At 36.9% G+C, this 27,003-nt stretch overlaps 1 protein-coding gene across 1 annotated transcript in view; it reads right to left on the reverse strand.

Annotated features, from left to right (window-relative positions):
• LOC114651960 (cytochrome P450 4V2) overlaps positions 1-27,003 on the reverse strand; it is an 83,986-nt gene that overhangs the window by 46,096 nt on the left and 10,887 nt on the right. The window contains exons 3-4 of the mRNA XM_028802088.2: positions 16,626-16,711; positions 3,931-4,121 (exon numbers count right to left, since the gene is read on the reverse strand). Coding sequence (XP_028657921.2) covers positions 3,931-4,121; positions 16,626-16,711 — 277 coding nt within the window. The remainder of the gene's footprint in view (positions 1-3,930; positions 4,122-16,625; positions 16,712-27,003) is intronic.

A 27,003-nucleotide genomic window follows, 5' to 3' on the forward strand; every position in this document is an offset into this window, starting at 1 on the left:
CAATTTAGTATGAATCAGATGAAACATGGCTTTATGTTTTTGTCTGAAAAAGTACAGTGGGTATAGTGGATCCACAGTGACTAGCTAAAAATGTTTAATACTTTTTTAATAAGCAATCAATCTATAATTACTTTCTTCTATCTATCTATCTATCTATCTATCTATCTATCTGTATACGAAGTATAGGGAATGTATTGTAATTGTCCAAAAATTCGACCTTGAGATTTTGATGAAAACTGACGTTTTAGACCTCCCCGAGTCCAATTTACTTTCTTGTAGGGAAAGTATTTTAATCAACCAAAAATTTGATTCCGTGATTTTAATGAATCTACCCGAGTCTGAAAATACCATTTTTGGAATTATGTCAGTGTGTGTGTGCATATAAACATGATAACTTGAGTACATTTTCAGTTAGGTCAACCAAATTTTACATACAAGTATTAGGAACAAAATGCAGATTTCTATCAACCGTTGAGCTATTTCCACTAAACGGAAGTGGAACTTTTTTATTCATGCAGCTGCAGAGTCTGATTTACTCAATTTTATTTTTATAATAATTATTCAATATATTATTAATTTGATTTGATTTGTTGTTGATGGTTCTTTAATGTACATAATATAAAAATAAAATCATTGTCTTGTGGTTTACTCCTCAAATATCCATCCCCATATCTGAGAATAAAAGAAAGTCTAGAGGAGACCACTCTTGATTTTACTACTTTAGCATTTTGGCTTTAAGGCACTAAAAGGAATCTCAGTTTTTTATTTTATTTTTTTTTAAATATCAGGCATTTCTATCAAAACAGTAATTATCAAAGGCTGAAGTAATCTATTTTCTGTCAGGGAGCACCACATTCTTTGCTATTTTTCTGTGAAAGCATAAACATTTATGGAGGAAGTCATTTAATTTACTTATTTTGCGTTTAAGAGCAGTGAACAAAAATCACATTAAACTGTTAAATTTACCAAAACTGTTCGTCTTCTCTTTTAAATTCATTCTTTTTGAAATATGGAGGCATTATAAAATTTTGCAGTGTTTGTGCCATTTCCCAGAGTCTTTTATTTTTCTCCTCAATGGACATTTTGAAAGTAAGCTAAAATTCACTACATGTCACAGACTTGATCATGCTATTAAGAATGTATCAAATGTTGACACAAAAAAAAAATATAGTGAATATTTATCACATATTTTGTACCTTTTGGGTCGACTAGTGTTCTATGATAGAACCTCTCAAATTTTGGGTAATTTTTATTGCTTTATGGTTTAATTTTAGTATTAAATTATTATATTATTATTATTATATACAGGTGCTGGTCATAAAATTAGAATATCATGACAAAGTTGATTTATTTTAGTAATTCCATTCAAAAAGTGAAACTTGTATATTACATTCATTCATTACACACAGACTGATGTATTTCAAATGTTTATTTCTTTTAATGTTGATGATTATAACTGACAACTAATGAAAGTCCCAAATTCAGTATCTCGGAAAATTAGAATATTGTGAAAAGGTTCAATATTGAAGACACCTGGTGCCACACTCTAATCAGCTAATTAACTCCTGCAAAAGCCTTTAAATGGTCTCTCAGTCTAGTTCTGTAGGCTACACAATCATGGGGAAGACTGCTGACTTGACAGTTGTCCAAAAGATGACCATTGACACCTTGCACAAGGAGGGCAAGACACAAAAGGTCATTGCTAAAGAGGCTGGCTGTTCACAGAGCTCTGTTTCCAAGCACATTAATAGAGAGGCGAAGGGAAGGACAAGATGTGGTAGAAAAAAGTGTACAAGCAATAGGGATAACTGCACCCTGGAGAGGATTGTGAAACAAAACCCATTCAAAAATGTGGGGGAGATTCACAAAGAGTGGACTGCAGCTGGAGTCAGTGCTTCAAGAACCACCACGCACAGACGTATGCAAGACATGGGTTTCAGCTGTCGCATTCTTTGTGTCAAGCCACTCTTGAACAAGAGACAGCGTCAGAAGCATCTCGCCTGGGCTAAAGACAAAAAGGACTGGACTGCTGCTGAGTGAATTTTGCATTTCCTTTGGAAATCAAGGTCCCAGAGTCTGGAGGAAGAGAGGAGAGGCACAGAATCCACGTTGCGTGAGGTCCAGTGTAAAGTTTCCACAGTCAGTGATGGTTTGGGGTGCCATGTCATCTGCTGGTGTTGGTCCATTGTGTTTTCTGAGGTCCAAGGTCAACGCAGCCGTCTACCAGGAAGTTTTAGAGCACTTCATGCTTCCTGCTGCTGATGAACTTTATGGAGATGCAGATTTCATTTTCCAACAGGACCTGGCACCTGCACACAGTGCCAAAGTTACCAGTACCTGGTTTAAGGACCATGGTATCCCTGTTCTTGATTGGCCAGCAAACTCGCCTGACCTTAACCCCATAGAAAATCTATGGGGTATTGTGAAGAGGAAGATGCAATACGCCAGACCCAACAATTCAGAAGAGCTGAAGGCCACTATCAGAGCAACATGGGCTCTCATAACACCTGAGCAGTGCCACAGACTGATCGACTCCATGCCACGCCGCATTGCTGCAGTAATCCAGGCCAAAGGAGCCCCAACTAAATATTGAGTGGTGTACATGCTCATACTTTTCATGTTCATACCTTTCAGCTGGCCAGCATTTCTAAAAATCCTTTTTTTGCATTGGTCTTAATTGATATTCTAATTTTCTGAGATACTGAATTTGGGACTTTCATTAGTTGTCAGTTATAATCATCAACATTAAAAGAAATAAACATTTGAAATACATCAGTCTGTGTGTAATGAATGAATTTAATATACAAGTTTCACGTTTTGAATGGAATTACTGAAATAAATCAACTTTGTCATGATATTCTAATTTTATGACCAGCACCTGTATTGTCTCATTATTTTAAGTATAATCTTAAAAATCCTCCTGGGCATCCAAAATTATATTTACTATATTTGCAGTTGGATTAATTTTACAACAGTTTTAGCATGAACAACAGTATGTTATTTGCTTTGAATAAGCAGTAACTGGGTTTTCCGTTGATTAATAAATAAGTTTATGCTTCTTGAATAATTCCTTCTTATTGGGAATTACGGTAATTATATACTGTATTCAAAAACATTCATATTTTTTCCCGTTTGCCCTGGGGAAGGCAAAACACATTGGCTATTAAAGTACAATATTATGTTTAATGTTTATATGGAAGAACTTTGCACAATGGGAAGCAAAATTCTTCAGCCAAATTGCCGTATTTGACGTAAGTTTTCAATCAGAACAAGAGGATATCTGTATGACTTGGGACAGAGGTTAAAAAAAACTCTTTTATGTAAGATTTGTTATAATATTGATTTGTTTCCTGATCTTTACAGGCAAATAATGAGGAGGTGAAATGGTGAATTCCAGACAATCCTGGAGATTATTTGAACCAATAAAACATTTCTGGTACTGGTTTTTTAAATGATTTGTTTTTTGTATGCCAGCTATTTGTTCAGATTTCACAAAACTGGAGTGTCCAGAAGAAGCTTATGTTAAAACAATGAGAATGTAAAAAAGCTTATGAGCAGGCCATATATTAATGCTTGTACTCATCACATTGTACACACGTCACCTTTTTAGTTCTGCTCAGCTCACATTTGAGGACCACTGTAATAAAATCGACAAAGTTATCTCATTGAAATTAGCCTCTGGCCTATTTCCTGCCTGTATGGAATGCAGTTCTCGCACTGACTGGAGATGCCCAGTACAAAGGGCCTCTTTTGCTCCAACAAGAATGAAATAAAATCATACAATTAGATTTTTTCAGATGTTTATTGCATAAATTAGGACTTTTAACTTGATATTACAGCAAGCAAGAAGTCCAAAAAAGTGATAAACATATACTTGTTTAAGGAGAGTAAAATGCATTCTGAATTCAAAACTTACTTTCAGTTACTTACCACAAATAATATCCAAAGCACAAAGCGTAAAGTAATTGAAGCAGTTAAAAGGTTCTTTGCCCACTTGTTTTCTCAGTTTTTCCACTAATATTTCTGACTGCTCATTCATGACTTCCAGAAACTCAGCCAAGATAGAAAAGTGAAATGTTGGTGTTAACATCTTTCTACGTGAACGCCATTTGTCACCAGTGCTATTATTTATAAAAAAAAAAAACAAAAAAAAAACAAAGACATTGATAAATATGAGCACAGACAGTGATAAAAAAAAATACACAGATATATTCATCTTCATTATATATAACATTTTTTAGGTTTCATGTGACATAAACACATACTGCAAACCTCAAAAGTGCTAGGCCAGCAGGTAAAATAAAATAAAAATATAGCCATTAGACATTTCAAAAATCTATTACATTAATATATTAATTAAAGATTGGGGTCTGTACTGTATGAAAAAGTGTATATACAAAGCTACATCTAACTGAGTTTTACACAAAATGTTTCTAAAAAATGAAACTATGAAAGCGTAATTTTAATATCAGACACATTTGAGCAAACTAGATTCAAAATATAACACCACAAACACTGAAAGAATTCATGTTACCACTTCTAAATTCTCAATTTGTATCTATATCTCAGTTGCATTACTACATTTTTGGGGGAATACTTTGGGATGAGGTTCACTATAAAAGGTGTTCTAAAAGGTAAAAACAAATCCACTAACCAGTTATGGCAGTTTGTTTATTCAGTAGCATCCAACACGAGTTTTGATTCTGCCTTTACATATACTATGCTATTGCTGCACTATAATGTATTTTTGCTAATACTTGCTATGGAAGTTATTCTACAGTATATTAAATTTGTATATTTCTTGGTTACTCCAATTACATGTGTCATACTGAAGTGGAAGAATGAGTGCCTTGCTTAAGCTACAGTGATATTGAGTACCTTATAAAATACTTTATATCATATTGTCAGCCCTGTAGTATGCCATAATCGTTTTCCCATTGGTTTATTAAAAATGATATGATGACATTATTCAAAGTTGAACCTTGGGAGGCTTTTGAAATTAGATATCATTAGTTGTGTAGACTGAATACTTTAAACAAGGATGAAAGCTGCACTGTGAATCAGTTTTTCCTTCTCCCGAAAGACTCCTTTATGTTGAATGAGCACTGTCCCAGTAAACTGAGTAAAAGTGATGTACAATAGATAAAAATGACATAACGTTATCTATATCTGCTTCAGCTAATTCAGAGTTTAGTTTGATTAAAGTTAATCCCAAGGCAGGAACCCCGATATAATGCCAGTTCACTACAGAGCCCATTCACACAGGGCTTATTCTCAATTTCCATATAACATAACCTAACATATGTGTCTTTGGCTTATGGAAGGAAAATATGGGTATCTGATGAAAAACAATGCAAACATTGGAAAGAAAATCAAATTCAATTCAGAAAACTACTGAGCCTGGAATTCGAAGTACACTGGATCCATTAGGAAGTGGCACTAACAACTACAGAAGCAAAAGATCTTTGATACTGTAATATGTGTGTGCAAAATATTTTGTGGAAATATAGTTAGGTAGTCTGTCTGCTTGATAATAAAAGATTAAGTATTCTGTTGAATGTTTGATGGCAGGTACATTCCTTATGTCAAAAATGGAATAATTTTAAGTGGAGGCTTGCATGCCAGAAGAGTAAATCTACGTACTGTACAGCACACCTATGATCTGTAAGTAATACCATTCTCTCTATCTAATTCGGGGTTGTAGGGTGCTACACTCTAATCTGGAAGCATCAGGAAGTACCCAATGGAAGTACCAGACTTAGGCAGAGGTGTATTGCAGGGTGTTCTAGGTAATATGATCCTCTCTCAATTCAAGGACCACCAAATGTGATGTTTGTCATTATTCATGCTCATCTCTGTATAATGCAATATTTTTTTTTTTACTCAACACTTTGATAAAAAGTAATGGACAATTAAAAAAATTACACTTTAGTATTTCTGGAAACATGACCTTTATTGATTTTGTTTTAAATTAAATTTAGGATTGAGATATTTTCTAATGTTAAATGTCAAGAAATGAAAGAAAGGGCTTGACATGAAACATACATACACTATATATGAGGGCTGCCAAATTCATATTTTTACAGTATATGATTAAGCAAGTATTACAGTCATTACATTATTATTCAGAACTAAAAATGAAAATTTCTAAAGTCTCCACCCACTAATTTCAGATTTAGTATGCAACATTGTGGTTATTGTGGTATTTTTCAGATTTCCATTTACTCTTCATGCATTCCTTCCAAACATAGAATAGTTCTATTTTTGGGTGGACAACTGCAATTCTTTTCCCATCAACAAAACAGGTTTTCATACTAGGTGCATGTTCAGTCCTTTTATTTTCAAATGAAAGAAAAAAAAAAGGTCAATTATGTCTAGGCTTTAGCCCCACATTTTACCAAGAGCAACTAGCTGGTTACTGGCTGGTGCAACTGTAATCTCTTCCAAAAGACAGGAACACTCAATTATTTTTAAGCACAAACTTAAGAGAAACATGCACTTCATACTGTGTGTCTCTTTTTACCTCTAGAAAACCGTAGTTTTATAAAAAAAAATTATTTAGGACAAACCTTAGGTAAACCCACTTTTCGCACAGGAATATAGTGCTCATACACCATGTAATGTTTTAAGTCACCCCTTCTTGTTTGTGAAAAGTTGCTGACACAGCACCACATCAGTCTATAGCAGGGGTGTTCAACCTTACCCCCCCCCCCACCCCACCCCCCAAGAGCTACTTTTACAAAATGAAAATGGTAGAGAGCTACTCATGTTTTCTAACGTTTATTCTCATAGCTTATTTCAACACATTTTGCATTAAAACATCACAAAAATATTTAGTTCACCTGCAAGTGCATTTTGTATGTCTGTATGCATTTTCTAGTGTATCTCACACTATTGAATTAAAACATGAATTCTGTCAAAACAAAACAATGCAATTACAAATACACATATATTATGTATTCATTTGTCACTTTGTTACGTCACTGTTTTACTTCACAGGAGTATTCAAATGTCCAGTTGCATGTGTGATGTGTTTTTTATTTAGTGAGATGACTGGCAATGCATTGAGTCAACAAGAGAGGTGTATGGTGGAGTGTAGCCACTTAGGTTCACTCTTATGGAGTCATTTAAATGTTCATCTGCCAGTCTTGTTCTGAACTTTGATTTCATGACATTCATTTCAGAAAAGGCAGACTAGGTAGACCCAAACAAAGCAGACATTTTCAGAGCTGCTTGGTGAAGATTCTTATAGTTATCTGGCTCTACTAAGCTCCAGAAATGCTAAGAATGCTGTTGAGACTTTACCTGCACATCATTTTGAAGGTTTACTAATATATAATATATACAATCCAATGTCTGTCTGTCTCTATGTCATCCGCTTTTCACGACTTAACGGATTTAGATCCGTTTTTTTTCTAGAATTTGTTTGAACATTCTGGTTGGTTTTGTGACTTCTTTCATTTCGCTATGTATCATATTTCGCTTGCGGTACCAATTTATTTGCGCGAATCCAAGAAACGTGCAGCGGCCCAAGAGGTGGGGTCTTCCTCACTCACTCGCCAGCTTTGGGGCATGTTCCTTAAAACCTATGTAGTTATCACTGAAATTCTCCATTAAAATTGCCCAGACCATGGAACATCTGTTACATAGTTGCAGTTACATAACCTGATGTTTTTATTACATTTTGAAAGTACAGATACATCGTAACTATGTAAGTACACTTGTTTCTGGATCAGTGATAAATTGTTACATTGTAATTATATAAACCAGAATAACAATGACAACTGAGTGATTAAGTATAGCGTTACTTTGTATTACACAGTAAGTACGGAGTAATAACTCATAGACTGTACTTATACAGGTAATTACAAAGTATTTACAATGTAATTATGGACACAATATAAAGTGTTACTGGATCGTGATATGATTTTTTGGAAAGATTGCCCACCCCTAATTTAACTAATCAAGTTTTCAAATTTATGTAGGATTCATTAACCCTTTGGCAAACTACTTGGAAAGGGGTTGTGAGCTACCGGTAGCTAGTGCTGGGCCGTATGACCAAAATTCTATATCACGGTATTTTTCAAAATTGTACTGGTTTCGCGGTATTCGACGGTATTTTTCCCCCATGCATGAGTTAACCACATTTTCCACTGCAATTACTGCAGGAGACTGGCTAAGAATAACCTATTCCACTGTCATGAGAATTGTACATTTTACAAAAAACATTTTGATGTGCACATAAGTATTAATACAGGTTTGCATGGCACCATAAAGTGATAGTTTTCAAGGAGGGGGACACTAATGAAGAGAAGGAATCACATTGCATGACAGTTGCTGTCAAAATATAGAACCTTTTTATTGAACAAATTTTGCAAATGGCTTAAACTAAAATTTTGACAACAAATTGTCAACCATCCAAAGAGGCATTTAGACTTAGTAAAATATCCAGAGGTGCTTGTCAAAAGTTGTATTGCACTGAACATGTCTTAGAAAAGGAATAAATGGTAAATATTGTTTTTAAACAACTTTACCATCATTAAACTGCATAACATTTAAACTAATAAATAATAACAATAAAATAAATAATCCCAGGTTCGCTTCCCGGGTCCTCCCTGCGTGGAGTTTGCATGTTCTCCCCGTGTCTGTGTGGGTTTCCTCCGGTTTCCTCCCACAGTCCAAAGTCATGCAGGTTAGGTGCATTGGCGATTCTAAATTGTCCTTGGTATGTGGGTGTGTGTGTGTGTGCGTCCTGCGGTGGGCTGGCGCCCTGCCCGGGGTTTGTTTCCTGCCTTGTGCCCTGTGTTGGCTGGGATTGGCTCTAGCAGACCCCCGTGACCCTGTAGTTAGGATATAGCGTGTTGTATAATGGATGGATGGATGGATGGATGGATGGATGGATGGAAAATAAATAATAGTGCAACTTCCAGTAATAATACTATTACTTCAAAACTTCAAGTCCAGGTACATTACACAGTATTCACCAAAATAATATAAAACAAGTGCATCTTGGTGATGACATCTTTACCAACTGAACCATCATTAAGGCAAATTGCATTAATATGGACCTTGCTTCAAGCTAAGCTATATACATAAATAACAAAACTGCAATTTGAATTTATAATGCTATTTGTGGTTTAGTGGGTCCGTGGCTTCAAAAAAAAAAAAAAAAAGAAAAAAAGGTGAGTTTTTAAATCCAGTTCGTGTCCGTCTCCGTGGGTGCGATTGCATGACAGTTGATGAGGTGATTGTGGCAAGTCGGACCTGATTGTTCTCAATTGCATCGTCGGCTTACTGCAGCATGTGAATAAGGCGCTGCACCCACGGAGACATACAGTATATTTATGGGCCGGCAGTACAGGGGGAAGGAAAAAAGAAAAGATAGAACACAAGGAGGTTAAAGAAGGTAAAAGGCAGTCATGGGAGACGATCCAGACACCAGGAAGGGAAGATGAAGGCAGCACGACCTGGGGCTCCGTGAGGGAGCGCAGGCTGAGGAGATCTAGGGGCTGGTTCACCCCACTAACTAAACGTGGGGAGTGGGGCGAATGAAATATAAGACCTCCCAATGGATCTGAGGAGTGACTGAGTGAGCGCGAAGGAAGATGGGAGGTGTGCCAACCTCGGAGGGTCTGGCTGCGCAGTGTGGTGGCAGCCAAAACAGGGGTTGGCAGAAAACAGTTCATGCTGCAAAGGTTTCGCCAGTGATGGGTGAGCCGTGGAGACAGAAGGTGGTGTGCTGCGATCGGGTGAGGAGAGAGACTGCATTTTAATAGATTTATTTATTATGGATTTTATCCCCACGTTTCACTGACTTTATGGATTTGCTATTTATTTTTGTACTGTATTTTTCTGAACACTGCACAACGGACACTTTTGGTTTTACTTTGACTGTTTCTAACAAAAGCACTTGAGCACTTTCCACCATCCCCTGGTTTCAATGACATTTCTCAGCTCATCTCATAACTATCGACAGTGTTGATTCAGCAGACTCCCATGTAGGAAGAGGGAGCCTGTAGGGGACCAGCACCATTACAGTATTACACAGTAATCAGGTACATTACACAGTATTGAAAAAAAAATAAAACAAGTACAACTTGGCTTGCAGTATTATCCAGTAGTATAGAAACAGTATTCACACATTTGAACATAATGGTCCACATCCGACATTTTAAAACCAAAGTATCTCTAGACAACAGACACGGCACCTTTTTTCGTCAAAAGTTCTTCTGTCATCATGTTCAACTTTATTGTCTGCTACAGCTTCAGTTTCAGAATGTTCTCTGTCCATTCTCACTGCTCAATACCTCCACTAACACATGTACACTGTTGGTTGCATATTTTGTGGTGCACCAGTGAAAAAGGTCCCCCCTTAAACAGTTTCCCGCTGCGCCACGTTCCAAATGTTGTTTAGGCTATTTAAACCGGTGTTCTGGTATAAGAAAAATCCATATCATAACAAAAATAAAAAACGGTTTTTGGTATGAACCGGTATACCGCCCAGCACTACCAGTAGCTCGCGAGCGACGTATTGGAGACCCCTGGTTTACACTAATCCAGTTTCTACAGTTGGTAACTTCCACATGTACTTATGAAATTGTAGAATATCTGAAAGTAGCAGGACTGCCAGATAGCCATGTACCCAGTAGTGGTTTGTTTTCGCCAGGAATACAGGTTGTGACACTTGAGGGCACTGTTGCTCCTCAAACCACGCAGACAAACGTCCAAGACACCAAGTAAAAGCAACAAGTAATATTTTAATTTCTTAAATAAAGTGCACAAAGCACCACACGGCACAATTCAACAATAATCAATAATCCAATACAAATAATCAATCCTCCTCTCCCAGCAGCTCTGTCACTCTACCTCCCAACTCCGGCTCAGCTTGCTGGGTCTCCCATAGTCCTTTATATAGCCCTTGGCCTGGAAGTGCTGTTGTCCTTCAGTCCATGTGATTCAATAGCACTTCCAGGTCAGATGAAGACTTAATATTTTTCTTCAGCCCAGAAGTACTTTTGTTCTTTGTCCCCATGACTTGGGAGTACTTCCGGGCTATAGGGAAAATAAAAATCCCTGCATTTCCCTGCAGCGTCACACGGTGGCACCCACGGTCCCCAGCAGGGTTGTGAATCCAAACTCCATCTCCCATGATGCCCTGCAGGAATCCGGGGCACCTCTATGCTGCAAGGAGGGCTCCATCTAGCAGCCTGGATGTGTCGGCCGGGATAAGCTGCCAGACGTCTATCACAAGGTTTATTTTGCTTCTATTGTTGAAAGGTCATATCTTATATCATACGCTAATAGAAACTTGTATAAGCATGTTTGTTTATGTTGTAACCAATGAGATGGATTTTTTGTATTGTTTCTTTATCCATATGGCAAATGTGTTTAGGTATGTTGTAATACTACATAAGGTAAGGTCTGTGAGTGTTCTAGAACAGAGCATTTTTTTTACATTATTTTTTATATTTAAAAGGCAAGACGGAAGAAAAAGAATTAACACTGCTGCTGTTGCTACTAATTCATACGGTAAATCCAGTGATCTATGTTCAAATTCCATATCTGTTCATCATCCATCTGCAGTGTGCACATTCTTACCTTTCCCTGGTGGCTCTAAACTGACCCTCTGTGATTGGGCCCTATGAGGGGCTGATGCCCTGATCAGAGTTGTTTCTTGCTTTTTACCAAGTGCTGTTGGCATATCTTAACTGGAAACTAGTTGCGAGCAATTTTCATATATTTCAGTAAGTTGGGAGAGTCACTGAAGTAGCCACTTGAGAGTAAGTGAAACACATGGCTTACTGAAAGCTGCAAGTTTACAGTTTGTTGGTTTTATTTAATAGTATACAGGCCATTAGTAGACAGACCACTTTAAATATTTCCATGATGGTTCCTATTCCCTTTCAGCAGATATATTTGACTTGAAAAAAATGTGAATTTTAATTAAATGGATCTCATACATCAATTACTGTGAAACAGTTTTCCAAAATATGTCCCCTTTAACTATTAAGTTCAATTAAAGTTCCACTGAAATCCACAAAGGTACAGTTAATTATCAGATTAATTTTGTTTTTAACTGCTGCATAGTGCAAGTCATGTGAGAAACCAGCATGCTCTGGCAGAAAGAGAAATCAACTTCAAAAAATGTCCTGACTGCCAGACATAAAAAGTTTAATTTCTAAAAACGAATGTACAGTATATTTGTTACTGTACATAAAGTGTGATTGTTATGACTAATAGAAAGAGATGTGTAATTATGTATTTTCAATACAGTATGCTAAATAAGATGCACTTCTGCATTTTAATAAGTAAAAGAGTCACTTGTTCTGCTTTATCAGATTGTAATCATTGCAAAAATGTGGGAGTTGTTAAATTTTCTCATTGCTCTGGGACTGCATAAGAGCAAGAGAAGTTTACCATCAAAATTAGCTTCTGGAAGAGCAAATGATAATAAGTACAATGATTGTCATAAAGCTTTAATAAGGAAAGTGGCTAAGCACTGAATTACAGTACACAGGGATTCAGGAATCAATGAACAACTGAGTCCAGAATTGCTTAACCAGAAAACAGGATACATAAGGGAATAAATTATTTAATCTTATTCAGGTCAAAAGCATGGATTTACAGTATTTTATAAAAAGAAATCTTACTGATCTGAAACAAAATTAAGTTGCATATACAACATTTTGCACAATATTGGAAAAATACAAAACAAAGCAAAATATTTAAAACAGTTGTGTACTGTAAGCACACACTAATAGCTCAAAGAGAAATTCAAAGCTTAAGAATGTAAAACAGGGTAACATATCAGGGTCATATATCAAACTTGCACTATAATAGAATCTACATGGTGTCTATTACTAGGAAGTCATAGAAGAAAATATGTTTTAGATATGAGGTTATGGAAGACTCAAAAGTGGAAAAGCAAAGAATGTAAAACTAAAGTAACAGTAAACTAATGATTAAAAGACAGAGTAAAGCTCCAAGCCTGGGAGCATTTTGGTACAGGTAAAAGTGGTGTACCTTAACCATGCTTTTTTCTTCGGTTATATTCTTGAATAAAAGTGCACTTGTTTTGTTATACTTGTCCCTTTTGTGAAAGTGTTTATTTTGGACTTCAGGCTTCACACCTTATACACATGTCGTAAATGTAGGAAGGACAGTCCTTGGGTGTGTGTGGGAACTGTTACATTTGAATCTGATGATTGTATATAGCACGGAACTGACCTCTCTGTACTATTCTGTCCTCTGCATCTCCTGGAGTTCAAAAGAAATACCACCATGCAGCAACATGAGAACATTGGCGAAGATCAGGGAAAAAAAATGCGGTCACAGACTACAACTGCATGAAGGTATACAAATGAATATAATGTTGCATTAGTGCAACAAAGTTTTCCCAAATGTACAATACATGTCATAAAATGAATTATTCCAATTGTCATATATACCTAAGTCTCTCTTTTTTTGTCAGTGCAGTTTTGACATCATGGATCAGAAGGTGAATACTAATTCAGCATGAGCAGGAACACTCAAGAATAAAACTGAATTAAAAAAAATTCACATCCACAGTCACTCTCAGTCACGCACACCACTCACATCCACAGTTTTCCCAGTCCCAGTCTTGTTCACGCACAAGATCTGACACGGTTTTCAAATAAAGAGGGTTATACCAAAACAAGTTTGTTTGTTATACCACGTCTTTATCTGAAAACGGCGAAAAGTGAGAGAATAAAACTGAAAAAAAGCTAACTTTGACAAGTACTATAAATTTACAAACACAAATCAAATGTATGTTCTAATTGTATGATATTAACAGTAACAGCAGATCACTATTCAAAATGGTAAATTTGGGAAGCAGCGGATATTGAAACCACGACCTATCGATTGGAAGGCAGCAGTTCTTAGCATTGCACCACGCAAGCTGTTGTATCAACTGCCTACAGTAACCTGCTTTCTTTTTTCTTTGGTTAAATTCTTGAATAAAAGTGCACTTGTTTTGTTATACTTGTACCTTTTGTGAAAGTGTTTATTTCGTATTTGCATTTCAGGCTTCACACATTACACATTTCATGTCTACATTTTGTCAATTATTGCTAAAACATGAAAAACATTTCTGTGTTAATGTTTTTACATAGATTGTTGTTGACACGGAACAACACACAAGAAATGTAGTATTCCAAATGACGATGTACTGTTTTACCCTATAAAGCTCCAGCACTTCACTCGAAGATAAACACAGTACTGAGAAACTTCTTTGCGAATTGAACTTCGGTGGTGGGCGGGGGGATGGGATGCCAGGCTGCTTGCTGCTTATCGACATATTTACAGGACAAAATACGCTTACGGAGTGGTAAGAAAGGATTTAAGGTGGGCTGGATTTACAAGTTTTTTCATAGGCTCTGGTAATTCTAGTGTTAAGGAGTATCACTGGATATTTACAGTTTCAAAAGATTTAAACATAAATAGAGGGAAATAAACTAAACATAATTCAATGTGTAACCTTTACTTAAGGTGATTATTTTTATGAGATCTATTATTCATTTTAGCACTGCTATGACCTCTCATAATATATGCTGCACCAACCCTCTACACCTCAATCCTGAAGCAACAAAAACAAGCAAGAAACTCAGAAGTTATGAGTAAAAGATGGGTCGTCTAACAAGATCTGCTACTAAATTTATGTAACCAGACTAAACACTTAGATGAGGTTTATAGGATGAGGCAAAACAGTACCTAGTGCAATTAATCCTCTCCTCCACTGATTAATTATGCAACAACAACAGTTCTTAAAAATATACTAGAACAAAGCAAGGCAAGTAACAAGGGACATAATCTCAGAATAGAATAAACAGTGCTGTCCTATTGGTAACTGAAACAGAAATATGGGACAGGTTAAAACGGGTCTTTAGAAGTGCACCCTTTGAAGAGAAAGACAGATTCATCAAATTACTTTTTACAGATGCTTCAAGTTACTTAATGTAGTAAATGTCTTGAGTTACCAGGAACTGTAAATTCCTTTGGGTTTGAAGCAAAGTGCTCAGGCCTACTCTCAAGTGCCATCATCACCTTAAATTGTTGTTATCTTATTGCAAGACAGAAATGTAATATCTTAAATCTTTTGTTTAAGGTTGAATGCATTTTTTCCAGGTGTAATCCATTATTTCTGAAATAACATATTAATAAAAACAGCAGATCAATTCTGAATAATCTAAGATTAAACTTAGTCAAATAATCTTTCTCCCTAAAGAGACACCTTTCTGGAGAGTTGTGCAGAAAAATAGTGCTTTTTTCCTGATTGAGACATGAAGATGTTATCCACTGTGCTTATAGAGAAGTTGGTGAGTTGTTTATTAACAAATTTTTGTGATTTTGAGTTTGTAAAATTGTGTAGGTCAGGGGGCTTTTTGCATATCGGCTTATTTTACAATATAAACTTTGAAGTAAACTGAGTAAAGTAAAATTTGATTTTTGGACGATTTGTCTTCCAACTTGAATTACTGAGTAATGAATTCAGTGAGCATTTTCGTGATTTCAGTTCACACGAACAGGATTTTGCGCTGTTTACGTCACCATACTCTTACAACGTTGAGAATGCGCCTGAGAATATCCAAATGGAATTGATTGAACTGCAGTCAGATTCTATTCTGAAGGCAAAATACAACGAAGTTGGTGTGCCAGGCTTGTATGCTTACCTGCCACCCTCGTATGTGCAGATCCTGAGTTTGGCATCTAGAGTACTGTCTATGTTCGGAAGCACTTACCTTTGTGAGCAATTGTTTTCATTAATGAAAGCTACCAAAACCCCACATCGCTCAAGACTTACTGTCGAGCACCTTTCATCCCTCATAAAAGTTGCAGCTGCACAAGATTTCAAGCCTGATATTGACTAACTGGTTACTAACAAGAGATGCCCAGTGTCGGGACAAAAGAAATAGCTCTCAGACTGTAAGACTCCTATATAAGGACCTAGCTAAGAGGTTAAGACTCTAATTGTATGCTGTTGTATGGAGATTGTATAGAAATAAATTGTTTTTCTTTAAACTTTAAGTGTTACATTTTTTAAGGTTTTCAGTATTGGAAAAAAAGCTACAGTATCTTTGTATAATAGTATAATAGTAGTTGTTACAGTGCGGCCCGCTGACGCACGTATGGTAGTCAAAGCAGCCCACCAATGGTAGTGAGTTTTACATGCCTACTTCCAAGGGCCCCTGAGATAAAAGATATAACACTATAAACCCATTTGACAATGGTTACTAATTTGTGTTGATCTTCTTAAAATTTTATTGCTGACTGGGAACTGTAAACTGATGTGATATTATAAAGTGAGAGACTTTATGTTGATTTATGTCTTCTGAAGTGGTAATGGCATATCTAGGATTGACTTCTAATTTATTTAAAACACAATACCCTCCAGTCGTCCAGCCCTGAAATGGAATGAGTGGACTCAGAAAAGTAATTTTATTTTCTCTAGGATATTCATAATGAACTTCATTATAGATTATATAAATGCTATTGGAGAATAAACTAAAACTTAACTTTTTATGGGGTTCTAAATACATAACAACTATATTCAGAAAATATGCATTCATTTATTTAAATGTAAAAGAGAATCTTAGCTTCATTACCTTGTCAAAAGGCCTTTTCCTAGCCATGGATGCAGGAATTTATATGCATAGGACTTATCAATATGTTTGGAACTGCTCAGTAACACCTGTAAACAAAGAAAGCTTTCAACAATTATGTAATAATTCTTAATTAGATATACAGAAAGTTTAATTGTTTCAAATACTGATAAGAAATTTAATAAAAAGAAACACAAAAAAACAATGCAATGGAAATACAAAGTAAGCTTCTCTGTTATAATGTTAGGGATGCTCTGATCGCTCATCCGACGATCAAAGTCAGCCAATTTTCACTACAAAAGACTTGATTGGTGATCGATAAATTGGCCGTTCACAAAAGCTGATCGCTTCAGACCCTGCTTTTCTAAGCTTTATGGTAATTTAGTTGAAGCACCATATTTTTTTTTCAGTAAACTTTCTGCAGTGTAAACAAAGAGCAGCAAGTTGAGGCTTGTTTTAGCAGTATGGACTATTCCATATTGCAGAGAGCAAGAAGCGATTGCAATATTACCCTTTATGTTAAAGAAAGTGGAGTAATAAACTGAGAAAAAGTAATCAGAGAAGTCGTCCAGTGCAATTAGGACAAACAGCAAGAAAAGCTACTTTAATGAATTCAGATGTTTATTAATTTGTCCTTTAAATTAAAATGGACACTGTCTGAGTTGACAGCGAGCTTGTTTTAAGTGCAGCAGCTAACATTATTAATTGGAAAAAGAGATAAAGACAAATTTGAAATTGCTGCTTAACTGCAAAATGACTCTTTTACTTATAAACCTGTTAAGCATGTTAGTCTTGTGTCATCTTGATGAACATTTGATACATCCAAGGCATACTGTGTTTATTATTTGTTGCTGTGTGTCACACAGCATAAGCTTTAGTAAGAAACAAGTACTACATAATTAAAATGGTAATCCATATTTATAATAACACTCCAAGAATTAAGAATGTCTAGCTGATACACTGAAGAAAATAAACACACCTTCATAAATCTAGTAAATGTATATTTTAACAGCAAAAAAGCTGTAGGACAATTAGTATAAGAGAATGTATATTTACACTTAAGCAGTGTTTAATTATCAATATCAATTAATTGATTGTGTGAGTATATAATTTCTTTTGTTGTTACAGAAATGGTGAAAACTACTATTTTTTAATTAAAGCTTTGTTTTAGATAGGTACATTACAGAAAAAAGAAAACAATATGACAGCTTGTAATTAATGAGAAACATTTTCTTTTCTTTTATGCCATATGTTTTATGGATACATATTTTTGTTCATATTTTATTAGTTAAAGTATGTATTTTAAGGAAATGTTATTTATTTTAATATTTTTATGGTCATCAAACTAGACTATAATTCTTCTATTGAACTTTTAACTTGCCCTTATTACAAATGTATTTAGGCAATTAACAATAGCAATAATTTATTCAGGCTATGTGTTCTGATTCCCATATTTAACATTCAAGTTCAAGTTTATTGACCTGTGCCCAACATTCTACACATAGTCAAGATCAGGTAGTATTCAGGTTATGATATGAGACACCATACATTGGATTACTATTTAGCTTCATAATCCAGTCAAGTATTACAAAAATATGTTAAATGCTTATTATATGCAAGACATACATTACGGATACAACATAGCAGGGAAAAACAAATCCTAATTATCAATGGTTACAACATTGCTAGTAAAGAAATAGAATGAGTAATCAAATTAATGTTGCTCAGCTATGCACTACTAGTTTAGCAGTCACCCCACAATGAAATGAAACACAAAGGAGGTTGTGTTACAGAACAACTTCACAGAGCTACAAGGGTTGCATCCACCCTTCCTTAATGTCCATTGTCTTCATAAGACAACATATTGGACAAACACAAAAACAAACTAAAGTAAATTTAGTGGCTTAATGTTCCTAATTTTGATTCTATGATTTCTCCTTGCTGCTCTTCTTCCAAAGAATACAAGTAATATTTTGATTCCTGAAATTCTATGTTATCTTTGATAAATGAAAATTTGCTTTTAAAAGCAGTATTTAAAACTATACTTATAACACTCCAACCTAAGGTATTTTACAAATGGTTGAAGAAACTAATCATTAAACAATGCCCCCCTCCCCTTTTCAAAAATCTAAGGCAAATGCAAGGGAATATTCGCATTAGAAGCAACAAGATTAATTTGGTTTAGAACAAATAATTTAAATACATTTCTAATTACTAAAAATCAAAACTACACAACAGCAGTACAGATATACTGATTGAATATAAAAGAAGTAGAGAAGTGTCATGGTTTCTAAAGTAAATACCTGCAGCTATACGCAAGCAGCATAAGTGCAGAATCCACCACAACTGCAGTTACACACCAAGAAGTGCTTTTGCTTAGAGGGGCATGAGGATCTTCTTTTAGCACAATATGAATAAGCTGCCTCTGATGGTCTGTGGTCAATGAATAACCTATTACTGGGCTGGACACCTAACCAATGAATGGAAAGAAATTCAAAAGCTTGATGTTGTGGAGGGAGTTGAATTCCGTTTTGTTAAGTTCGACTTGATTGTATGGAATGTTATTTTCTCCAAATAAAATAAAAAAAAGCTTAATGTCATTGGAATGCACTTTATTATTGTACACAGCAGAATTTTTGGAAATGGTTTACTTAATAATATTGCACACAAAGAAAAAAAATACATTAACACATGCATTTATTATATGACTTGATACCTGACATTTCCATTACATGACATATTGACATCAGAGTGAGGGATGCCTTTTAGCCTATAGGACTTTATTTGGTTCCTTTTCACTACACATCTACTACAGATACCAGGGGGGTATTTTCCGTACGTTGTTTAAATCATCCGAGATCAGATGCCTCATCTTGGATGAGTTAATGCCAGTGAAACACATCCGGGATAAGTCGGTTTTTCAAACGCAGCTGTATAGTAGATTAGTCTAGCTGTATCTAATCATCCAAGATGAATGCGCGTGCCTGCGCCCGCGCTGATTGAAAAGCCCATATACATTGAGTCTAGAAAATATGATCAGCAAGGCTTTGATAGGCTGTAACAAAATGACGAAAGAACGGGCGCATTTTTTTTCACATAAGCGGAGCAGGACCTTTTATTCAAAGGACATGAAGAATTTCAAGATTTAATATGCACAAGGGGTAACACTGCAAAAGCAGCCCAAACCAGAAAAGACGGCTGGCAAAAAGTGGCTGACAAATTAAATGCTAAGTAGTGTGCATTGTACTTACTGAATGCAGCGTTTCATTTCCTATGTGTCAGATTAATTATTATTTAATATGTCATAATTCCAGATCAAATGTGAGCACAAGGAGAACATGGGAACAGGTTAAAGTGAAGTACAAGAATATACTTCAAACTGGTAAATATTGGTATATAACTAAAGAATTGTTGACATAAATAATCATATATAATATAAAAAACATTAATTTTAAAGCTAATAGATAGATAGATAGATAGATAGATAGATAGATAGATAGATAGATAGATAGATAGATAGATAGATAGATAGATAGATAGATACTTTATTAATCCCAATGGGAAATTCACATTCTTCAGCAGCAGCATACTGATACAATAAATAATATTAAATTAAAGAATGATAATAATACAGGTGAAAAAACAGACAATAACTATGTATAATGTTAAATATTAACGTTTACCCCCCCTGGTGGAATTAAAGAGTCGCATAGTTTGGGGGAGGAACGATCTCCTCAATCTGTCTGTGGAGCAGGACATTGACAGCAGTCTGTCGCTGAAGCTGCTCTTCTGTCTGGAGATGACATTATTTAGTGGATGCAGTGGATTCTCCATAATTGATAGGAGCCTGCTGAGCGCCCTTCGCTCTGCCACAGATGTTAAACTGTCCAGCTCCATGCCAACAATAGAGCCTGCCTTCCTCACCAGTTTGTCCAGGCGTGAGGCGTCTTTCCTCTTAATGCTGCCTCCCCAGCACACCACTGCGTAGAAGAGGGCGCTCGCCACAACTGTTTGATAGAACATCTGCAGCATCTTATTGCAAATGTTGAAGGAAGCCAGCCTTCTAAGGAAGTATAACCGGCTTTGTCCTTTCTTGCACAGCGCATCAGTATTGGCAGGTAATAAGAAGGTAGACAAGTAAAAAATAGGTGTAGGCCCACGCGGTCCAGACCTAACCCCTGCAAAAGAGTAGGCTATCCAGCAAAATGCCCATCGCCCTGTTTCTGAGGGCATTCCAGGGGGAAGGTCCTCCCCAGAACCAGTGGCAGGATGCAGTGGTCACTTCATTTCAGGTACAGGATGGTCATTGCATATATTTGTCCTCAATGTGTGCCATAGGTATGTTCCATATAGCCCTCTTTTTTTGTTGGGTCAGTTGCAGGGAATGTCATATCCCTGGAATTTGTGTCTGATCAATGAGATATTGACGAAGGTCAAATATTTGATGAAGACACTGTATCTGATTATTCATCAGGAGGACTGGTACATTTTCCAAATAATGTTTGATCAAACTCCACTCTGATCAGTCCCATGTGTCCCAATCATATTTGGAAATCCTGGGTAATGAGAATGTTAGGCTGATTGTGAGATTCTTTATGGAACTGTGGGTGTTTTTGCCTGTGTATTACCTACTTGCAATGGCATGAAACGCCTCTTTTATTGTCTGCACATGCAGGTGTCCAGTAAACACTATGAAAACCTGAAGGAAATATTTCACAGCCAAACAGACTTTACGAATTGCCTGGCAAACTGCACTTTTCCGCATCGCCTACAGTATATAAAAAAAGTGCTACTTGCAAAAAACCTCAAAGCAATGCATACTGTCTGTGTGGTTGTGAGAGCCGATTTCGCCAAGTTTGACTTCGAATATAAGGTGCTAATAAATCTTTGAGGTACAATATTCCCCCTCGGCTAAAGTGGTATCTTTCGAAAAGAATTTCCTCTGGGAGCAATAAAGGATCTTGCAGATCGCGCAAAACCCTCTCTATATGAAATTCTCTTCTTATAATTTGTGCACCGATATCAATTGGTCGCTCATTCATGAACAGTGAAGCCACGACTGAATGAATTCCATACACTGACACTAATTAAGTGCGTGAGCTAATCCTTGTTTACATAGAACAAACCTGCAACGAAGAGGTTTGAGGATTTGGATGTGCTGCTATGACAACACATCCAGCAAGAGTTTCGAAAAAACCGACAGATCCAGGATCATGCCAAATCGTCAACAATTACATCCGGATAAACAAGTAATCCACGTACAAAAATAACCCCCATGTCTGTTTTCTCAGCATAGTGACTAGAACTGCATATAGTTATCTAGATGTTGTCTCATTAGTGAATTATACAGTCTAAGCATAATGTTCCTGGATTTGTATTTAAGTTTTGTAATATGAACTATTTTTATTTTCTATTTTATTTTGCTTCTGCACATTCCTAGGGGAAATTATTTTAGTATCATATACTGTCTTGTGTTCACAAAATTGTGCAAAACGAAATGATGGGGAGACGTTTTTTTAAATATGCAGGAGAACTTTATTTATCACACCTCTTGCATCCGTGGCATCCATGCTCTATATAAACTCTAAAACAAAACAAACAATAGAGGTCCTTTTTTTTGGTGCTTTCCTTATGACATAGGTGCCTAAACAATGCCTGATAATAATAATACATTTCAATGACATATCTTAAAACAAAACTGCACATATATGTATTAATATTTTGTTGACACATAAATATTACATCCCCTTCCTTAAAATAATGATAGAACGCAATCAATGTAACATGTCCTATGACTTCAGCATATATTATCAAATACTGCAACCTACAAATACCATTATTTTAATAATTGCCTGTCAATATAAATAACAATACAAAGGAACATGTGGCAATGCAAAACAGAATCTCGGTATCTTATGGACAAATACTCATTATATAATGTCAAACACATTCTAAAAACACAAGAACATTTTCATTTTTTAAATATGGCAGCAATCCACCTAGTGTATACTCTTTACAATTCACAGATCTAGGACTGTTCATGGTTTGACTTCTTGTCCACACCTGGTGCGATATGAGGGTAAATGTGATCCTGAACCAGGCAATGATTCAGTGGTGTAAGTATCAGGTAATGGTGGTGTGTTTTCAGGTGTGCAAGCTTCAGGTGAGACTGGTGTGTTTACATGTGTGGATTGTAATTGTGTGTCACACTGTTCATCTGGTTCTGTGTCTGCAATGTTGACGTTATTCAAACTAAGCTTTTCCTTAGTACTCCGGATGTGCCTGCGGTTGCGGCAATACACCTGTCCATCTGAAGTGCGGAGGATATATGATTGATCAGTTCCAGATGGTTGGATGACAACCGCTGGTTTCCAATGTCCCTGTTCTTGGAGTCTGACAGTTGCTCCAGCATCAAGTGGTGGCAGTGGCTGTCGCAGTAAACCTTTTGGTGATGTTGTCTTTGGCTCCATCTTATGAATTCTTCCTTATGGCTAAAAACTTGCGGTTGTAATTGCTTGCTTGTTGTTGGCAGAATTGAGCAAAGTCGTCAGCTCATCAACACATGTGCTGGGGACTTAAAATTGTCCACTGGTGTGTTATGATATTCAAGTAGACTGAGATATGGGTTGTTTCCATCTGCATAAGCTTTGTCCAAAAGTGCTTTGGCTGTCTGCACAGTTCTTTCAGCAAGACCATTACTCTGTAGGTAGTGTGGACTTGAGGTGGTGTGTGTGAATTCCCACGACTTGGCAAATGATTCAAACTCCTTTGATGTGTATTGGGGGCCATTGTCTGATATTAATGTCTCTGCAATGCCAAGTCTAGCGAAGGCTGCTTTGAGCTTGCGTATCACAGTTGCTGATGTGGTGGTGTGATGTTTGTCTAATTCAAAATATCTGCTATAGTAGTCAACAGTTATGAAGTAGTTTCCAATGTCCCATGTGAATATGTCTATACCCACAACTTGCCATGGCCTGTCTGGGATGCGGTGAGGTATCATGGGTTGTTTGGTGTTCGATGGATGACGTTCCAGACAGATTTAACACTTTGCTACAATTGCCTCTATTTGCTTTGACATTCCAGGCCAGAACATTATATCACGTGCTCTTTATTTGCATTTTTCCATGCCCGTGTGACTTGCATGGATCTTCATTAGCATTTGTTCTCGGAGACTTGTAGGAATGACCATTTTTTCTCCCTTAAAGACAATTCCATTGATTTCAGAAAACTCATCTCGGTGATTCCAGAACTACAAGATGCCCTGGGGGCACTTTCTCCTCTCCTCAGGCCATCCATTGTAAATAGCTGTTCTCAGAGCACTAATATGTTCATCTTTCTCAGTTTCAACTTGTATCTCCTTTAATCTGGTATCTGGTAGCTGTTGAAAACTGTGGACGTGGACATCCATCCCTTCACTGAGGTTGTGGTCATGGGAGGTAATGGACTGTCTTGAGAGTGTGTTGTCAACAGGAACGTCTTTTCCTGGTCGGTGAACAATGTGGAAATCATATCTCTGCAGTTGAAGGACCATTCTCTGCAGCCTTGGTGGGGCTGTGGCTAATGGTTTTCTTAAGATTGACTCCAATGGCTTGTGGTCTGACTCCACACAAACTCGACGACCATATGCATATTGGTGAAAACGCTTGAACCCAAAGAGAATTGCATACATTTCTTTTTCAATCTGGGCATAATTTATCTCACTGTCTGTGAGTGACTTGGAAGCATAGCTGATGGGTCTGCCTTCTTGTAGCAGTACAGCACCAAGCCAATATTTTGATGCATCTACTTACAAGTAGAGGTCTTTCTCGGGGTTGAAATAGGCAAGAACTGGTCCTGGCTCTCTAGTAATAATGTCTTTCATTTTCTGAAATGCTGCATCATGCTGCTTATCCCATAAAAATTTGCTTGACTGCTTCATGAAATGATGCATTGGTGCACTGACCTCAGACAGATTAGGTACAAACTTGGAGAGGTAATTTGCCATGCCTAGCACTGTCTCCAGTTCTGCTGGATTCTTTGGTGGCTTCATCATCTTGATAGCAGAGGTTTTCACTGGGTCTGGTTTGATGTAGCTGACCTCAGTAGCTCTAATGGTGAGTTTCTTAGCATTGAGACTGACTGCTTTCTCCCATGAACGCTGTAGCATGGCATGGAGGTTCTGGTCATGCTCTTCGCGGGTTGTGCCATAGATGAGGATGTCGTCCATGATGGAAACCACTCCGTTGAGGCTTTAATATATCTCATCTGTTTTCCTCTGAAATTTATCCTAGGCAGAGATGAGGCCAAACGGCAAATGCAGGAAACAATAGTGTCCAAACGGGGTGTGAAATGTTATCAGCATAGAAGATTCTTTCATGAGCTTTATAGCCCAATATCCTGAACGGGCATCTACTATGCTAAAGTAGTGTGCTCCTGTCAGCTGAGGCGTGATGTCCTCTAGTGTTGGCAAAGGGTAGTGGCGCCATTTAATAGCCTTGTTTAAGTCTCTAGGGTCAAGACAAACTCTGAGCTTGCCTGTTCTTGGTTTTTCAACGACCACCAATGCATTCACCCATGCAGTTGGTTCTGTCACCTTGCAAATGATTCCTGATTTCTCCATATTCGGCAGCATTTCCTTTAGTCGACTTCGCAAGGCAAGGGGAATCCTTCTTGGCGGATACACTACTGGGACTACTGCGGGGTCAAGGTAAATACTACACTCCCCAGGGAACAGACAAATGCCCTTAAAAACATCAGCAAACTGTTCTTTTATTGACTGTATGTCAGCTGGTGAGGTCACTGCTAGGACTAGCTTAATCAAATCTAAATCTAGACAAGCCTTTAGCCCTAACACTGGAGGTGACTGTGTCTCTATATCATAGAAATCCAAAACCATGCTGCGCTCCTTGTATTTATAATGCAGCGTACATGTACCTCTTACTATAAGCTGTCCTCCTCCATAACTGGTCAGTTTGCGCACAGTGGCCTGTAGCTTGCATTCATTCAGTAGACTATTGTACTAACTCACAGGAAATTACATTAAATTTAAATTAGACACCAGTGCACAAATTAAGTTTTACACCTTGCTTTCCTATTGCTATGTCTGCAAAGGCTTGTTCAGCTTCAGAGGGTTGTTCCTTTCTTACTGCATCAATAAACAGCTCGTCTTCCTCATCAGAGACATCACACACTGCATGCATGGATTTACCTTTCCCAGTCCTGCAAACTTTAGCGAAGTGGTTCAATTTACCACATTTTTTACACTGTCTTCCTTTAGCTGGACATTGACTTTTTCCACCGTGTGCTTTGTTTCCACAGTACCTGCACTTCTGAATATGCTTGTATGCGTCACTCGCTTCATAGTCTTTCGCTGCCTTCTCAATTGTGTAATGTGTTTTTTGTGCAGCACTCTTTGGAGCTCTTGCTTGTTGTTTGCGTACTGCGTTCACAGTTAGTTCACGTGAGCCGCTTGGGGTGCCTGCATCGAAGGTTCTCAGCTGTGCTTGCACTATCTCGTGCGATCTTATGATGTCCACGGCTTTGTTTAATGTTAGCTCAGATCCGGCACTTAAAAGTTTCTTTCGCACTTTCGCTGAGTTTGTGCCAAACACTATTCTATCCCTGACCATCTCATCTTCGTTTGCATAAGCACAGTCCTTCACCAGCAATTTTAACTTCGTTACAAAGTGATCAAAAGTCTTGTTTATCCCCTGTATCTTCTCATTAAACCTATATCTCGCAAATATTGTATTCGTCTTAGGCATGAAATACGCCTCAAAGCGGTCATAATAAGTTTTCAGTACCTTGGCTTCCTCCTGGGTGAGAGTCCATGTGTTGAAATTGACTCTTCCTTTTTCCCCAGTCCACAGGAGCAGGTAGCTGCATTTCTCACTCTCATCTTTGACGTTTAGCGGGCCAGAAAACATCAGCTCCACATGCTGTCGGAACTTTTTTCATTTTCCCGGCAGGTTAAGAGAATCCCAGTCAATTTGTGGTGAGTGAACTCAAGCAAAATCGATGACTGTCCTCTGTTCTGACACTATGTCTTATTTTCACAAATTGTGCAAAATTAAATGATGGAGAGATTTTTTTTTTTTTTTAATATGCAGGGGGACTTTATTTATCACAGCTCTTACATTCACGGCATCCATGCTCTATATTAACTCTAAAACAAAACAAACAATCAAGGTCCTTTTTTTAGGTGCTTTCCTTATTATTCCTGATAATAATAATACATTTCAATGACATACCTGTATCTTAAAACAAAACTGCACATATGTATTAATATTTTATTGACACATAAATATTACATATACTTCTCTTCTTCTTCCTTCTTATTTTCTCAGTTCATCTGTGTCATCATATGTGTTAAGAGACAAACTGCCTACTTTGACATTTATTT

Source organism: Erpetoichthys calabaricus, chromosome 5, assembly GCF_900747795.2.
Source record: "Erpetoichthys calabaricus chromosome 5, fErpCal1.3, whole genome shotgun sequence".
Lineage (NCBI taxonomy): Eukaryota > Metazoa > Chordata > Cladistia > Polypteriformes > Polypteridae > Erpetoichthys > Erpetoichthys calabaricus.